At 36.2% G+C, this 19,275-nt stretch overlaps 1 protein-coding gene across 6 annotated transcripts in view; it reads left to right on the forward strand.

Moving 5' to 3' along the window:
- Window positions 1–19,275, forward strand: part of st18 (ST18 C2H2C-type zinc finger transcription factor) — a 52,892-nt gene that overhangs the window by 9,397 nt on the left and 24,220 nt on the right. For 3 of the 6 annotated variants that reach the window (XM_056249307.1, XM_056249309.1, XM_056249310.1), the window contains 4 exons: window positions 9,965–10,080; window positions 12,403–12,451; window positions 14,947–14,977; window positions 17,630–17,811. In XM_056249307.1, coding sequence (XP_056105282.1) covers window positions 9,965–10,080; window positions 12,403–12,451; window positions 14,947–14,977; window positions 17,630–17,811 — 378 coding nt within the window. Of the gene's footprint in view, window positions 1–978; window positions 1,101–9,964; window positions 10,081–12,402; window positions 12,452–14,946; window positions 14,978–17,629; window positions 17,812–19,275 lie in introns of those variants that run through there. The other 3 variants (XM_056249312.1, XM_056249313.1, XM_056249311.1) reach the window with 2 other exon arrangements.

Genomic DNA, 19,275 nt, shown 5'->3' on the forward strand with positions numbered 1-19,275 from the left:
GATATTGGCTTTTTGGCATTTTGAATTTTTTTTTAGCATTGTTTTCCCCCAAAACACTGTAGTAATTGAAGTAACAGTATGTTTTTTTTTAGTCATGGTCCTAGTAGAAATATTAAGGAAACGTTTATTTTTTATATTTAATTTTTCATTAATAGTTTGCTATGTTTTATCTATTCATGTTTTATATTTGCATCGCTTTGATTTTAAAATACTTTTTGAAGAGGGATTTTGGCAATGCACTCTATATCTTTATTATTTTTTCCCAAAACCTTGGAGTAATAATAATAAAACTAATTGTACCTTATTTCAGCATTCTCACAGTAGATACATTTAGGAAATATTTTTGTATAAAAATATATAAATCAGAATTTTTTTCCTTTATAGCGTTACACTTTATATTTACATCGCTTTGATTTTTAAACACGTTTCTTTTTGTTTTGAAAAGTGAAATTGGCAATGCACTCTTTATAATTTTATTTTTAAAGCACAAAATTTTAACATATTTAATATTTAATTAATAGTTTGATATGCTTTATGCACTTGGTTTATGTTTAAAATTTTATTTATATTTAAATAGAATATTTATGCAAATTTTACACTGCATATTTATCCTAATGTTGCATCTTTTGTAACTATTAATAAACACTAACAATTAAATATTATAAATTGCATTTACTATATTCATTTATGTTCAATATGTTAAGCCACAAACTGATGTTTTATTTAGGTTCGTAAATGAAAGCATTCTGATCTTTATTTATTAATTTATTTTTTGACCTTTGCTTTGCCTTTTTTTTTTTTATCCATCTTTTATGAGATTAGACAGTCCTTCATAAGTTATACCTTGAGGGTCACCATGTGGTTTATTTATACTGAAAATAGTTCAGCCCATTGTGTGTCGCTGCCTAATGAGATTGGTGGTTAAATGAATGACACAAAGGCTGAAGGGGGGCGAGTCGGGGGGATCGAGACCCAAAGCACTCGCTTTCCCCTCTCGCCACGCGACACAACAGCAAGACACGGCGTAACCCCGACCCCACCTCCTCTGCTCTCCACTAACAACACCTTTCATGTCGCTGTGAAAAGCTCGCGTGGATGTGGTAAGTCAGGTGGCCCTTCACTGCCCCGCTGACTGTGTTTGTGTCCGTCTGTGTGTGTTAAGAGAAAGAGAGAGGTGGGTTGGGTGAGAAAGATGCTTGGCTGGATGGAGGGCTTGATCTGTGAAATGCATCAAGACAAGTGCAGTGCTTTCTGTACGCTGTCATTTCCAGGGTCGTGTTTGAGAGGGGTGATGCTCCTGGAAGCATGTTTCAGAGTCAGAGTTGAGACACTCTTCTTTAGATAAAACTCTTCACTGTAATTAATACATTGTTTGTCTTTCCGTATGCACGCTTTACTTTTGTGTCCGCCTCAATGTTCTCATCTTTAGCTGTGAAGCTTGTTCATTTGGGATCTAGTAGTTTTTGTTTAGTTATGCTTTGGGAAGCGTGGCTTTTGATCATATGCATGGCAAGTTGACATACATGTATTGCAGGCAAAACTAAAGTAGGTTCTTCCAAGATGCAAGTCAAAAGCCAGATTTAGTGGACTTTATGCTACATGGTTAACTGCTTATTTCAGGATGACTGTTGAATCAGAGGATCAATTGATTTTTGGGCTTTTCTCAAAGTTTGCTTCCGCATAGTTGCTTTAATAATGTGGTTAAAGTAAAAAAGATTTTTTTTAAAACAGATATTTCATGCCTACCATTTTTTGATTTTTTAAAATGTGTGTAATTTAGTTATTTTGAATATTTCTTTTTGTTATAATATAAAATAGCGATTTTGGTTCCCAACAAATTTGGCATAACATTTAGAAATAGCATAAATGCAATAATATTGAAAATTAATTTTTTATAGTTTGCGACATGGCTTGTTATTTTTTAAATAAGCGTGTGGTTCATATGTGATGCACACACACACACACACACACACTCAGTGTAATATCTAATGTTGTGGTCAATCACAATCTGATAAAAGCAAATGCAGAGAGTTTGAAATCTGGAAATTGAAACAACTTCAATTTATAAAGTACTTCTTTATTGAACATTTGGTTATTTGAACGATGCATATCTTTTTTTTTTTCCTGGCTATGAGAATATGGGTTAAGAGTGTTCAGAATCCTCTTTATTAAATCCTGGGGGTTAAGTCAAATTTACATTTCCTTAAAGATTATTCATTTTACTGATGCATATAATCATGTTCAAGTTCCATCTGCTGGTCTAGGAAGCTTGTTTTAAACTCATAATGTGGCTTTTTTGACCTTTTAAGTAGAAAATAGTGTGACCTCACTGTAGGGTCACGTGTGTGTGTGTGTGTGCGTGCGTGTGTGTGGGTGTGTGTGCGCGTTTGCTTAGAAGTGAGCTGAACTTCCCTATGAGGACATTTTGGGATAGTTTTATTTGGAAAAAACAATTTGTGTATTATACATATAAATGTATATAGATTTTTTTTTATTCTAAAAATGGGTTATAGAGTTACATATAGTATATATAATTCATATATAATTAGCTTTAAGTAGAATTGTGTGTGTGTTGTTGTTGTCGTTACTGTTATGCTAGCAGAAGCATTGTAGTTATTAGGATAAAATAAGGCTATTACAGAAATGATTGCAAATGTTCTTGGAGTCTATTTCTTGCATAGACATCATTTATTGTAAGCACCTTAAAAGCAAGTTGTAAAAACAAGTTTATGACAAAATGTGCACGCATCCATTCTGTTTATTAGAAGATTACAGAATGAGACTTCATAAATCCATGATCCTGATCCCTCAGCCCGTTTGGACATTTTAGTTAAATCAGAATTCCCCACTAGACCTCTTTTTAATGCATAAAATACTTAGGCGCAACTCTTTCCAAACAAAGCTTACTCGGACTGGGAATTCCTATGCCAGAGGTAAATCCGAGTTAACATGGATTTAGACTGGCATGAGTTAAAGGACTAGAGTTTGTAATCCAGGTGGCCTGGGGATTTCGCCACACACTGGCAAAAATCACTTAAAAGTCCCCGAACAGCCTGAGCTGCAGGATCCAGCCTGAACTGATGACAGCACAGCGGAGATGTGCTGAAGCTCAGCTCGTGGTGCTGCTGTCTGTTTAGATGCCAAAGAGGACTTTCCACCGTGTTATAGACCTGCTCGCTTTGCTTTGTATAGGGATTTGACACCGTCTGCGTTGAAGATGTGTGTTTGTTAGACTCAGCTTGTGCATGTTTATGAGGTGAAGTGTCACATGTGTAGCCCAAAGAACCCCATTAATAAGGCTCAAGTATCCCTCATCTTTACTGTTCCTATTGTGCTCATTTTACATTTCATATACAATATTTAGCATTAATAATGATCAGTAATACTATTAAAAGTTGCGTTCAAACTAATAAAACTATTGCGGGTGAAAAACAGACTCACAAAGTAGTGCATATATTCTACTTTGAGTGTAAAACTTTACAGATTACACTTTATTATTATTTTTTGTCTTTATAGTGGAACTGGAATAATGACATTACTGTACTTACAATTAGTTGTGGTTTTAATCTATTAATATTATTATTTTTAAATTAATACTTTTATTTCAAGTATAGCACATATATTCTACTTTGAGTGTAAAACTTTACAGGTTATACATTTTTTGTCATAGTGGAACTGAAAAAATATGTCATAAAAGAACTATAATTAATTAATAATAATTCATTTGTAAATTGATTCTATTATTATAATTAGCACATATATGAGGGTAAAAATGTACAGATTATGCATTGTCATATTTTTGTCCTCATAGTGGAAATGCAATAATGACATTACTCACAATTAGTTGTGGTTTTAATCTATTAATGTATTTTTTTAATTATTTTACTTATAAGAACAATTTTAAATATAAGAAGCTCATATATTCTACTTCAAGTGTAAAACTTGACAGACTACACATTATTATATTTTAGTCCTTATAAAGGAACTGAAATGACGACATTAAACACAAATTAGTATTATTTTATTATTTTTTAAATTGATACCATCATTGTAGTTAGCACATATATTGTACTTTAAGTGTAAAACTTGACAGATTACACTATCATATTTTGTCCCGAAGGTCTCCGGTTGGGAATCACAAAAAGTAACTTTTCCCTCCGCAAAATGTCTCATTTTGAAGAAAGCAATTTATGCGAAGTGAATCTAAATCACAAGTGTATGTCACCCTCACTTGCACTGCCAGATTGTTTTGGGGTTCGATTTCATAATCAGAGCTCAACACTGTCAGTGGCCGCCCATTTCCAAACATATGCCATGAAGGGCAACCTTTCCCTTTTTCTCTCTCCGTCTCGCATGCTGCTGAAACAAGTGAGCAAACAGGAGGGCCAGTGTTTGTGGAGGATGAAGAAGCTATGGTGAAGTGGAGTTGTTTAATGACAGGAACAGCTGACTCATTAGGCAAGTGCAGTGAAAGGTAATTAACCCTGGGAAAAGTACAGCTGCCATGCGAGCTGTTCATTTCAATCTTATTAGGAATCAGGAGTTTAAAGGGTCTTCTCCTTTCAAACCCTGCCCGTGTGATATAGGCCTACTTCCCCCCCCCTTTCTCTTTTTCCATTTTTTGAACCCAAGGGCTTCAGAGCCTGGAGACCTGGCTTTTGTGCTCCAGGATTTAGCTGGAATGGTCGCCACGGCTTCAACAAATTGCCGACCACCTGGTAGTACTCATGCACCCTCTCTATTGAGATACCTTCCCATCCTGAGACAATGGGCCGGATCAGTGCGTGCTGATAACGGAGAACAGGCGTGGAAGTTGTCCCCGCTAACACCTGGCCTCGATTGTGGCATCTCATTTTCGTTTCAGATGCCCTTTTATGCTTCTCCAAAGCACATTAAGGGAAGTGATAGGCCAGCCTTTGAATTGAAGATGTAGAGACAATGCAGTTGTTAGCATAAATAAATATGTTCACGTTGCCCAATAACTTTTTTTCTGGAATATATTTGTGTCCCTAAGCTAGGTCTTTGACTAGACTTTATTGAAGTATCTCTCGCTGGTCAAATGGGACTGTATTTTAAAGGAGCTTCAGGAAAGGGAGAACCGGCCATCAGACTTTATCAAAAAATATGTAAAGTGCCTGACAATATTATTTATTTATTTATTTGTTTGTTCATTCATTAATCAATTTTATTAACTGAATGATGAATAATGAATGAAGAAATAAAAAATAAATAAAATGTATTATTTATGATGAATTCTTACTATTGGAAACAACATTTTGTTGTGTGTTTGCTGGCAAGTGGCATTTTTTAAATGTATTATATATATTTAAATTGTTTTATATATATATATATATATATATATATATATTGCAATGAATTCTTAATATTATATTATATATTATGTATATATAATATTAATAATATATATGTCGATATATATATATATATATCACAAATTCTTACTATTATTGTGTATTTGTTGGATATATATACACATTTAAAAAGTATTTCCAATGAGAAATTTGCTAAAAATTACACATGATTTTTTTTTTTTGCTTGCAATAGTAAGAATATACATGATTCAGGACAGTTCATAGATAGATGGATGGATGGATATTTAATTATGTGGTTTTGTACCTGATATAGGAGTATTTTATCTATTTTTGTGACCTTATAATTTATTAATTTATTTGGTCACTTTTGCAGAACTGTTTGCACGAGCTTCGGAGCTTTGCGAACGCCTGTTTCCATTGCAAACAACCTTTTTTATCATCTGCGTTTGCTGGCAGATTTCTCATCGAATAATTGATCAGATGAGAAATGCTTTAAACAGTTGGAAACAAGTGTATCTTTGAAGTTACTCCCACATTAGACCTAGGGACAGATGATGCACTTTAAGGTAATTATACTGAAACTAATTATGCTTGCCCTAGAAAGAAAACATAGCCTCATATTCCAGGAGCTAACAGAAGTTAAAATAGCAGCTTTTGAGTTCTCAGATTTCACAGTTTAAAGTCTCTGGCATGAAGTACATGGAGACTGATATCTCGCGTTTACACACACCCGCCCCTTCTAATCTCAGGCGTCCCTTTTCTTTACATCTCCCTGCCTTTGTTTTTAGGCAGAAGGCCTATATAGTGAACGATCATTGTGAATATTTCTTGTTTTAGATTTGATCAATCTTTGATGTGCATGTGATTCATTTCCATTGAAGTAAAAAGTATCAAAGCGATGTACAATAATGGATTGTGTTCAACTCCACCCAGTTCAGACATATGTCAATGTTTGCTTCACACCTCCGCGTGCTTTTTTATTTCAAAAAGCATGTAAACAAAACCCCCAACCGCCCTGCCGACGCGCATTCAATTGCAATTATTTTCTTCCTTTCTTCTTCCTTTTCCCCCTTTTTTTTCCGGTTACAGTAAGACATTCAGCGCAGGGGGAAAATGAAAGTAAAACGCTCCTATCTCTCGCTTTGCGCTTTATTACGCCGCAACAGAAAAACACTTAGCATGTAAAATGAATGTGGAAATTATTCCTGGGGTAAACTATAAACACACAAGTTACCCCTCCCACCCCCCCACCACCATCCTCCTAGATCAGAGTGTAATTGCCAGTAATCAGGTCTGTTTGCAGCTGATAAAACCTCTCTGAATGCGTGGAACCCTCTTTGTATGATGACTCAATTATGCCCGAAGTGGCTCATCAAACCTGGACCATCAGCAGCTTTAATAAATAAGGAGGCACAAACTTGCTGCAGGCGCATTGTGATTCCATTCATTCCATAATTAAATCCATTCCTGGCTTAACCCTTTTCCAGCCAGACGCTACAGACAAACAAAAAGAGGGAGAGAGCGAGATAGAAAGAGAGTGGGTGACCTTGCAATGAGATCCTGTGTGTCTTCATAACTCTCTCTGTGCGATACTAGCGAGACAGGTGATATGGAGAGAGAGAGAGAGGGAGAGGAGAAGAAAACAGGGAAAGGTGATTGGAAGGAGAGAGAAGAAGGGAGGGAGGGAGGTATCTGGGTGGAGATAGAGCTGGAGGTCTTTATTTATTCATTGTTTAGTGCCACATAGTGCTTATTCCGTAATTACACTGAAAGTACAATCTAATCATAACAGTCATTCAGGAAGGAAAAGGGCACTGAGTGTGCTTCGGATGTTTTTTAGGCTTATTTCTTTCTACTTTTTTACCCTCTATCGTTTTACAAAGTCGAGATACAAAGACAAATCTTAATGCGAGCGAGTGAGCGAGAGAGCACTTGTAGGCGTGCACATTTCATTTAAAAAAGCCATTCTTTTTTAGAGATACGCTTCTGAAAAGTCTAAAAAAAGTTGTGTTAAATTTCAATTAAATGAGATGAATAACTTGGACGACTCGTTTAGAAAAACCTGTAAAAATGTGTGCAAAAAAAGTGCACTTACAGTGGAAGTCTATGTGAATATTGTTGCATGCTGCATGTACTTTTTATTTATTTATTAATAAATAAAAAATTTTAACCATCAGTTTCTAACTTATATTTAACATCAAAATGCTATTACTGCTATTATTTACATTTATTATGAAAATAAATTAACTGTTATTAATTTTGATCCATTTTGATCTAACATCCACAATAAGTGTTTGCTTTATCATGAATATTTTCTGTTAATAATTTGAGTCGTTTTTTTTTGTTTTCCTCTTTCATTTTTTGTAAAAGTGTTTTTAGTTTTTCTTTTTTTTTCTTAAAATTATTTCGAAATTGTTTTTATTTTATTTTTAGCTTGTTATTTTAGTAAGTTAGATTAAGTTTATTTTATTTTATTTCAAGTATGTTTTTGTTACACTTTATTTTACAGTGTTTGTTACACGTTACATGTTATTACTATAATAATAACTATAATTTATGCATAATTGCATGCTGCTAACCTTAAAAAACTAAAACCTAATCCTATCCCTAACTCTATAGTAAGTACATTTAGTTAATTACTCTCTAACATGGACACCTAAAAATAAAGTGTAACCTGTTTTTTCAAACAATGAATTGAAATCGTTAAATAGAAGTGAATTCTGTGTCAAATATAAGTTAAAACACAAGTTTGTACGCTTGCCCCATAGACTTCCATTGTAAGTGCATAACTCTCAATGCACGTTTGTTTTTCCTAAAAATATTTTCCGTGCTAATCTACAGAATACACAAATATTGTCGCTTAACTTGCAATTTAACCTGGAATACTATTTCTGTGCATGTCATAATAAAGCTAAAGATGATTTGAGGTTTGATTACTAGCAGTCGTCCCTTGAGCGGTTAAATCCGATGAGCGATCGTGATGCTGATAACAAACATAATTACCATATGCATTGTGTCGTTGTCTGTTTGTTTGTCTTATTTTCGATGATGTTAGCATTCATGTGTTAAAGCCTAGAAATGCGCTAACATTGTACCAGGCCTTTAATGATAGCGTGTGCGTTTCTGTTTTGACCAGAAAATGTCATTCATATTTTCTTTCTCATTTGTGTATGTTAACACTAATCTTCTTTGTATGTGTGTTTTTAAGGGTCGTCGTGTCGTTCATTTGAATTAAATCACGCCCATTGATGTCTAGAGGCTGTAAAGTGCAACTCTCTGGCTTGGGCTCAGACGGGGCTTTGAGAAAAAGAGCAGATGGGTTAGGGCAAAGTGCAGCGGTCGCATACGCACACGCGCAGACGTACACACGCACACACGCACGCACGCCGCATCAGGAAGCACTATCTCCTTGGAGACCGCGAGGCCATGCACATTAGTGGCCCGGCCCTCAGAGGGACGCTGTCTGCGCGCAGAAGGGGCGAGAGAAACCCCCTTATAATGATTCAGCAGATGACGGGCCGCTCAAGGAGTGGGCCGTTTTTCTTCTTATGCTAATGAGGGGGGCCCCCTCCTCGTCCCCGGGCCCCTGTGCTCGTGTAGTGGTGGGGGCCAACGGGCAAAAGATGCTGGGAGTTTTTAGCCATAATTAACACAAAGCTCTCTCTTACTCTCTCTCTCTCTCTCTCTCTCTCTCTCTCTCTCTCTCTCTCTCTCTCTCTCTCTCTTTCTCGCTCTCAAAGCCAACAGGCATGAATGGCTCACCAATAGCAGAGCTCAGGCGTTGTGTAGCGCAGCGTTTAAATTGTCCCGATGCGCGCAATCACACAAAACTCTTCCCGGATTAACCATATTAATTACACACAAGCTATTTGATTTCTGTCAAGCAATCAATTTGCATCTTGTTAAGAAAGCCACATGAGGTCTTGTCTGGTAATTCGGTCCCAGGTTTCTCAACGGCAGCGTTTGTAACATTCACGGTTAGCGCTTCGAACAACTCCTGAATGTAGTCGTCCAAGCGGAAGTGAATTTAAAATAAGTGTTTTTAAACTGTGCACTGTTAGCTAAAAATGGCAACAAAAAAAAGTATAATTTAATATGGCTTTGAGTTCATTTTAACAGATATAAATAGATTTTTAAAGTTAAAACTGCACATCAGAAATGTCTTATAACTGCAGTTTTTGTGGTCATGGTTTCACTTTAGGACACATTTGTAAGTTAAACATTTATTTCACACTAGTCATACTCCGTAAAGTGCGATTCAAGTTGCCCTTGATATCTTTTGTCTTTCTTTCACTCTGAGCATGAATAGCGTTTCTATTCGAACAACTCCTAAATGTCCAAGCGGAAGTGAATTAATAATGAACTGTCTCTTTAAAAAGTATGCACAAGCTAAAAAATCTCACAAGAATGATTTAATATGACTAAAGCAACCTGACTGCATTGAGTTATAGTGATTTTCAACAGGGTAGAAATATCTTTTTAATGTTTTACAATAAAAATGTCCTTATAACTGCTGTATTTTGTGTTGTGTTTTCTCTAAAGGACACATTTGGGATTAAAAAACGGATTCCACACTAGTCATTCAAATATACTTGTCGTTGATATCTTTTGTCATTTTCTTCTTCACTCAGAGCATGAATGTCACACTCACATCTTAGAACAGCTGAAGAAACGTGTGTGCAGTAACCGGAGCGGCCCGCTGGGACCTCGCAGAGCATCTTATTCAGTACAGACCAAACAAACAAAGGTAAAGTTAGTCATTCTTTCTGCAGTGGACATATATTGGCCATTGATTCAGTCAGAGTATCTCACGTGTCCACTTCCAGTGGTTTATACACTCTTGTTCATCAATTTGTGGACTAAAAAAAAGAATTTGCCTCTGTTTTTCATGTTGGTGTGTATTTACACACTACATAATCATTTAGGCTTATTAAAGTAGAAAAGTATTGCACTGTTAAAAATGTTTTAAACATTTTGGATGCAACATCTGTTGTTTTAAAAATGTTTTATAATGCATAAACACATGTAGTACATTTCTCTAGTAGCCATTCTGAGTACTTTATCTATTTTTTGTACTTTTATTTTATTTATTTATTTTTTATTTTTATTTTGGTCAACATTTTCAATATAATGCACTTAAAATGAAAGTCTTTGGGGCAACTGCTGTTCATAACTATGTTAGTGCATAACTATACATTTTTTAACTAATATTTTTCTAACGTTTTAGTATAAATCATTTTTGAGTCTGTGAGAATTTTTTTTTTGCTTAGCCTATATGCTACAAAATCATTTTAAAAGTATTGTTACCAGTACAACACTTCAAAAAGGTTATATTCCATCATAATATATTATTTAATATGAACAAACTTGATGATTTTAGTTTTGCAGACAATGCAGCTTCTTTAAGTGACAGTTGCGCAGTATTTTAAAAGTATATGATTTTTTTTTTATATTATAGTAAAGCATGCAAAGTTTGTTTGTAGTTTGTCTGGGGAATCACTTGTGCTATTGTCTAAAGTTGTTTTTGTCAGGCTCAGTTGAAACTGACTCGCTACCTGAGGCCGGCGACGCTTGTTGACATATGTTTTGGTTTTTTGTACGGTGGTGATGTGTATTTTAAGGGATTGTTAGTGAGCAGCTGTTGCCTGATCACTCTCCTCCTCATGTCAAAGTTTCCGCTCTGAACATACCAAATATCAAATTACGTAACCCTCGAAATCTGCGTAACCTTTGTTGAAATAAAGCCCTGTGCTTGTCGGAGCTGATAAAAGCTTTTCTTTTTACTCTCTCAGCGAAACAATACAGAAATCACGATACGAAAACCTGGCTCTCGCAGTTTTTTAATAGTTTCAGCTTTCAAGAGGTGTTCAGAAAAGCCCGTCCGGAAGCGTCAGGGCACTTCTGGCGTTGCGTGTGTTAGCGTGCGTCTGTGTGTACACGAGCGAGCCAGTGTAATGAACTAATCAGGTACATTAGTTTTTACAGAATGTAATCTATAGTGTTTGGGAGTTGTTTGTCTCAATAGGGGCCCCCAGTAATCAAAAGTAATGAAGCTATTACGCGTCGGGAGCCGGGAGAGGGCCGGCGTGGCATTAAGAGTGGGCCACATAAAAGGTTTATTAAAGGAAATTAAGGTCCATCAATGCCACACCTGCTCCCCCTATTATAAATGTATGACAGGTCAGTGGCTTCAATCACAACAGCCAAGCCGAGAGAAGGGGAGATAGGAGTCATGTTTCCCATTATAAGCGAAGTAACAGCCCAGCCAGTGACTCACCGAGCTCACCAGACCCTCCGACCGCTATAGAGCGCCATCAGCCCAGAATAATTACATTTAATAGGTTTTATTTGGGATCAGCAAGGCACTGCTGGCAGAGAGAAACCGAGAGAGAGAGAGAGGGAGAGTGAGTGAGTGAGTAGGTGCAGCGGTATTAACAACTCTTTTTGTCTAAACACACACACACACACACACACTACTACTTTTGTTTGTCGCTGGTTTTTGCATTATTATATTTTTGCTCGCCCCTGTCTCACCCTCTTAAAAGTGAAGGCCTGTGTGACTGTTCTCTGCTTGCTGCTGTAGTTCTGTGCAGATGCTAAGTCAATTAAATCAAGCCAAAATATGAAGCCCGGCACACAATGCCCGTAACGGACCTGAGCCACTGCGTGAAATCTCCCTCTTTTATTTGTCATAAAGTTCACTGACCTTTCATTTCTTGTGCTGACGCCTGATTGCACGCTCCAGGAATCACAGACTTGATTGGATTAGGTTTTTTACTACTATTATTTACTGTAATCCTAGAATTTTAAACTTATTCATTCATTTTTTTTTAAGATCTAAAGTTGTGATGCCTTGCAGATGGGGTGTTTCTGAAAGTGCAAAGGAAATGTGATCAACTCTTTGTATGACAATAATCTGGCTTACTTATTAATAACATAAACTGACAGGAACTTAGCTGTCACTCTGATGATGAGATCCTGCTGAGATGAGTTATTAAACAGGATTATAAATCTCTGGAATTGAAAATTGCTATTTGTTATTAACTTTTTTTTCTGTTTTTATTTCCAGATGGAGTCTGACAGTGAAGAGAATCACAGCGAAACATGTGATGGCACAAGTAAGTGCTTCACAAGTTTAAAAATATATAAAGACTATTTTTTAATAATATAATATACCATAACATAAGATAACATGACATGGCATGTGACATGATATGACACATAAAGTAACAAGGTATAACATAAATTGTAACAATATAACGTAACAATATCTGCATTGTTACGTTATACATTGCAATCTATTTTTAATGATATGTTTTATATATCAATCTATCTTTATTAGGTTAATAAATCTTTTTTAAATTAATTCTTTATTAAGGTTCAGATCAAGTAAATATCTAGCTTGACTTTTTAAATTTGACTTATAATTATCAACAGTATACTCAGTGATTTATATTCAAATAGTTAGAAATGTCAACTCTTATTTACATATTTTAATTAACATCTGTTCAGCATTTTATAAACTTCAATGGCGTAATACATTTTTGCATAAAGCGTTAAAGTGCTTCATATCATTGTAAAGATGTATAACCCATTACCTCTGCAACATAATATTTATTTCATGCACTTGTTATGAAACATGATCTCATAACACTTTTTAGAACGCATTATTGGTTTGTATAAACATGCATTATATTTGCCCTGTACAGAGTTCACATAAACAAGCTGAACACATTTCCCATGATGCCTCAGCGACGCTTCCTGACAGGCCCGCGTGCGCGCACACCCTTTTCCTACGCACATTTGATCTGAAGTGTTAGTTTAACGGTCTCACATCAGATCTGTCAATTTTAATATTAATCCTCTTTAGCTGGAGAGAGGTGCGGTTGCCGCGGCGATGCATTATGCATAGACAGTGACTTCATTATGTGGCAATATTCTTTCAAACGAGTTAAGGAGGGCGTCGTGAATGGGAAGAGCGACTAAAGCATGACAGGGGACATCATTATTCAAGTGTTTAGAGCCACGTACTGTACCGCTCATGTGCGCCTGGCCCTTTAATGTGCCGGTAAAAATTCATGATGGTGTTTTATTGAGTCTTCACCATGGGATTGAGGTGAAGCTGTGAATGAGATATTCTCTCCTACTGACACACATTCCTTCTCTCTCTCTCTCTCTCTCTCTCTCTCTCTCTCTCTCTGTCTGTCTGTACATCTCCTGAGACTAAGTTCACAGTGAGGCTTTGAATATATCATGTTGTCAGAGCTGTGATTGTTAAACACTGTTTAGTAAAGTGATCCAGCTTTCCCCCCCATGCAAATCCAGACCTGTGTATTGTCTTACACTGTGTAGTCAGTTGCTAATTTTGCCCCAAGAGAAAATATTTTGCATCCTGAACATGCTTTATGATATATAAAACAATTCATCCCTGTCAGAGAATTTTCATTTTACCTTTCCTTTCATTTAGTCTACAAAATGTGTGTCTGGTAACCTAAAAAGTGCATCTTGTAGAAACATATTCAGTTTTATTCAAGTCAAACATATAATAATATAATAAAAGTATAATATGTAATATATGTAATTTAAAAATATATATAATTGTATAAATAAATATAAAACAATTATTTAAATATAATGAATTTTAATGGTATTTTATTTAATATATTTTTTTATTTAATATAATGTATTTTAATGTATTTTGTAGTTATAATGTAATATGCATATTATTTTATTGTATTATTAATATTATGTATAATAAGACTGAAATACTTGCATCAACAAACATATCTATTTTATGCAACAACTCCATTTTTACTTATAATGATAAGTAAATTAACTAGTTGCAATTGACATAAAGACATGATAAACTGTTTGAAGTTCAGCCCTACTTCATAAGAAAGACATTACCCAGAATGCCTGACCTTAAAGGGCCAGAGCACTCAAAAATGACAATTTTGTCATTGTTCCAAACCTGAATGGCTTTCTCTCTTTCAGGTTTGGTGCACTCTTAGAAATAAGGTTCTCTGAACCCTAGGGTTCTTGCCTTCATTTTAGAGAATGCTTTAGGAGAAATATCTTGAATGATTGCATAATACTTTCATGTTTAATGGGTTACTTTAATGTATGTTAACGAGCTGTTTAATTTATAAAAATGACCCCATGATGGAAGCCCCTAAAAGGTTCTGTAAATGAAGTGCCTGAAAGAACCCTTTAAGGTTCTAAATAAGACATTATGGGCTGTGAATCCACTAGCAAAATAGGGTCAACTGATACCGGACAAGCGGAGATCCTCTCTAACGTGGTTTTAAAAAATACCTGAAGCCTTATTTGCATCTTTTTGTTTTGTATGGATTTGCATCCTTTTTGCTGCTATCCAAAAAAAAGAGGTAGAGGAAGTTTTTTGCTTGAGATGTTTTGTATGCCAGAAGAGTTGTATCCTCAACACAAGCGTCTCTCAGCGAGTCAGCAGGAGCCTTCATCATTGTGTCCGTCTGAGTGTGACATTAAAGCGAGAGGTGTGTGAAGGATCACAGGCAGGTGCTGGAGGGGCCGGCTCGCTGCTGGAAATGTAAACATGTGTGTTTACTCTTTCTCTCTCTTTTTCTGTTTGCAGTTCTGCCTGACTGCATCGCTGAGGCGCCCAGGTAAGCCAGAGAGTTCACTACCTGCTTCCGAGTGTCAGTTTATGGCTTTTCTGACGCCTTTTCATACGTGCAGTTGTCAAAAGTTGCATTTAAGATTTCAGGTATTGGACACTTAACAATAAATGAATGTCTTTGCATTGGATTCCAAATATTAAATCAAGTAAATCGTCTTTTCTTTTGACTAATTTGTCTTCATCATGTTTGCTCAGTCTTTTAACCTAGTGTTTTGATGTTTTTTAGCTGATGTATGAAGTCATTTAACTACTGGATGAACATGATCCATTTGAGGAACTATTTTGTGCTTAAAAAAAGTGTGCTTGTATATCTTTCTTTAAAATAAACGTCGCTTGATTTGATGTTTTACCTCTAATGCAATGACATTCATACATTTTTAAGTATGAGCCTGCTGGCAAAAAGAGAATGCGACAAAGCTCGTAATAAAACCAATATCAACATTGGCTTGGCTTTTCGGAGATGAGCTGCGCTGAAGCACATCCAAAACAATGTTCTTCCCCAAAATGCATACAGCTATAGGGCCAAAAGTTACATAGTGTACCTTTAAGTGTCCAAATACTTTTTGTGGCAGGTGTAGTTTGTAAATTATGGAAGCTTGTTTCCGTCACAGAATAAAGAAATAAAAAAGGTAATTGTGACTTTTTATCTCACAATTCTGACTTTATTTTCTCACAATTGCGAGTTTACATCTCACAAGTCAGAATTGCGTGATATAAAGTTGCAATTGCGAGTTATAAAGTCAGAATTGTGTGATATAAAGTCGCAACTGCATCTTAGAAAGTCAGAATTGTGAGACATAAACAACTTTTGAAAAAAAGCACAACTTTTTTCTCAGAATTGCATGTTTATATCTCGCAATTCTGAGATTATAACATGCAATTGGAAGATATAAAGTCAGAATTGCATGATATAAAGTCTCAATTGCGTGTCATAAAGTCAGAATTGAGAATTGTGAGTTTATATCTCGCAAATTTGAGTTTATATCTCACAATTATGACTTTATTTCTCAGAATTGAAGATATAAAGTCAGAATTGTGTGAAAACTCTTTTAAAGTGTTTTATTCTGTGGCGGAAACAAGCTTCCATGGTAAATGGCTTGTTGCATGCGTCTTATTATTCAGCTGCATGAATTGTCTTTATACTAATGCAATGCAAGTTGTTTTGTGCATTTCTTTGTGTCAAAGTCTACACTTACCTTTAAATGATATCGGCCTACAGCAAACATTTTATTCTCTGTATCATTCCTTATTATGCAGCGTGATAGCTGATAATAGCAACAGATTTCTCATTGAAAATAATGAGCCAGTTCATGCTTGAGTGTTTTGGACTCTGTGTTCACACATAAGTTCACACATGAGGATCTGCGATGCTGAATTTCTTAGTCACATCTTGCAGGGAATTTCAGATGCCGCCCTGATGAGTTTTGTAACAAAGTCGCTGCCTCAAAGAGCATGAAATGCCATTCGCCACCCTTTGTTGTGTGTGTGTGTGTGAAACAGGATGTTCAGTGAGACAAAATGTAGGGCGAGGCTCGATTTGATCCATCGGGAATTGATTGGATGGTGAAAAGTGGGCTCTTATAAGTGGTTGGAGGGGAGGGGTTGAAAAATAAGAAGGCTAAAATGGAAAGTCGGTTCAGAGGTGGAATTATATTTTTGTCTTTGGAATAATGGGTGCCATCGTATCATTTACTGTAAGACCAGAAATGTGAATTAAGAAAGACGTTTTTGATTTAATGTTAACTTGAAACTACATTTCTATCTGTTATCTGTCTAATCGGAGAGCATTATGGGTCAATTATAAAAATAAGTAATAATATATGAGAAAAGGAGAATCTAGTCATGTCTGTTCACATACACTACTGTTCAAAAGTTTGGGGTCGGTACGACTTTTTATGTTTTTGAAAGAAGTTGATCAAAAATACTGTAAAAACAGTAAAATTGTGAAATATTATTACAATTTAAAATGGCAGTATTGTTATTTTAATATATTTTAAAATGTAATTTATTCCTGTGATCAAAGCTGAATTTTCAGCATCATTACTCCAGTCTTCAGTGTCACATGATCCTTCAGAAATCACTCTAATATGATGATTTGCTGCTCAAGAAACATGTTGAAAACAGTTGTGCTGCTTATTTATGTGGAAACCGTGATATTTTTTTTATCAGGATTCTTAGAAGGAAAGAAAGCATTTATTTGAAATAGAAATCCTTTGTAACATTATATGTCTTTACTTTTACTTTTGCTCAATTTAATGGTATTCTTTTGCAAGAAAATCATGCTGACCCCAAACTTTTGAACAATATCGTAAGTCATTTTATTAATGAGCTGCATTTGACTTAAAAGGTTCCACAAAGAACCAAAACACTGATCTAAAGAGCCTATTGTTGGACATTGTTTACTCAACTCAAGAACCAAGAACAAGAGTGTTTTTTGCTGAAAGAACCATTGAAGAACCGTTTTGAGTTTTAATTGGCACAACTTATTTCGAGATGTGTCTAAACAACACTAAACCTCACGGGTCAGATCCATTAGATCTTTGTACCTCAACCAATCACATACTCAGACACAGACAGTTTAACGGGTTGATTTGTGACATGACGCATCCATTAAATGACCCCTGTATTCTCCTTCCAGCTTGCATCTCGGAGCGGGTAAAAAGCGTGCGGCCGCAGAAGGGGTCCGCGGGGCGCCAGTCAACAAGAGGAAATCTCTCCTGATGAAGCCCCGCCACTACAGTCCCAGCCCCTGCCCCAGCGAGGAAGACCTGGCAAACGCTCGGGACAAAGACGCGCCCAGGAACACTGACACTCCAGCAGGTAGACAGATGTCCTGTTGTTTTGTCTGTTTTGATGAACAATTGACGCTGAATTTTAAACTACCATCTGTTGCATTCATATATTTGTTTCCCTCCTCCTCCTCCTCCTCCTTCGCCTCTTTTCCCTCCTCCCCTATCGCATCCATCTATCCATCTATCATGTTTGTCTATCACGGCGTCCCATGGAAGTTGATCCGTCAGAAAATTCCTAGCCGGTTTTCCCCGCATCCGGTCTCCAGATTAAGGGCGATTTCCTCCGCTCGACTACTTTGAAACCCGGATTAAAAACTCGGCGTTAAAGTAGCTGGCGCCGGGTCGATTATGCAGCCTGGAAAAGTGCTTTTTTATAAGCAAGTGTGGTTGCTTGCATAATTATGCAAATAGGGTAACTGAGAATAGAATGCACCAAATTATATTGTGCCTCGTTGACAAAAGAGAGTGATCATACACTCCAACAACAAAACATTTTTGGCAACGGAGGCACGGAAACGTTAAAGTCGATATTACGTTTTAAAGCAGTCTCCTTTCTAGAAACAAAATGCTGCCATTTCCTAATGAATCAAATTATGAGCATGTTGGCAACAATACCCATGCTTTACATGTGTACCTCCACACCCCTATAATCTGCACTTATTTGGTATATTTTTAACGATGTAACCAAGCAACAAACGTAATTGTCCCTTTCGAAAGCTTTTGTTAGACCATCGAATGCAGCCCAAATATACATAATTAGGCATAATGTGTGCTGCTCATTATTGGACACATGTGGGTTGTTAAATGGACAACAAAATAGCTCAATAAATTGAACAGCATCATTGGAAATGGAATTTATTTGTTTCTCTGATTTCATATTACCCACAATAATCATAACCTTTTTTTTTTTTTTTCTCCTCCTTTGAGTTTTTTAGTATTATTTTCTGAAGTTGCGGAATGATTAGGAAAATCTCATTTGTCATATTTCCCTGCTGTCTCGCAACATGTTTGCTTTGGGTTTTGCCAAAGTGCACTGCTGAAGAAGTGCTACTGAAAAAAAAAAAAAAAAATTAAAAACATAATGTGCGGGGACTGGGAGTGAGTGACGACTGGGACCGTAGCGAAATTAATGGATCTGTAGAGGGACGAGAGGGGTGTGTGAATTTAAGGAGAAAAAAAAGGAAAAGGAAAGGCAGGGGAGAAATTAAAGGGATGTAAGGCTTCCATTTGGTACTGTTGTGTATGTGTGTGTGTGTGTGTGTGACTCCAGCCAAGCTTCTGGTCTCCATACACACAATGGTAATGGTTATTCTGGAGTATAAACCATTCACCTGTTCCAAAACACAAACCACTCTCTGCATCCAAGCATTTTTCGCCCTTGTTCGCTCCAGTCTTTTTTTTCCCCACTGTTCTGTTTTTTTGGTCAGGGCTGTATCTCCATCTGGATGGCAGAGAACTCCTAATCATCTGCTCTGTTAATTGTGTCTTAGCA

This window comes from Rhinichthys klamathensis, unplaced genomic scaffold, assembly GCF_029890125.1.
Source record: "Rhinichthys klamathensis goyatoka isolate OS25496 unplaced genomic scaffold, OSU_Roscu_1.1 h1tg000059l_1, whole genome shotgun sequence".
In the NCBI taxonomy this organism is placed as follows: Eukaryota; Metazoa; Chordata; class Actinopteri; order Cypriniformes; family Leuciscidae; genus Rhinichthys; species Rhinichthys klamathensis.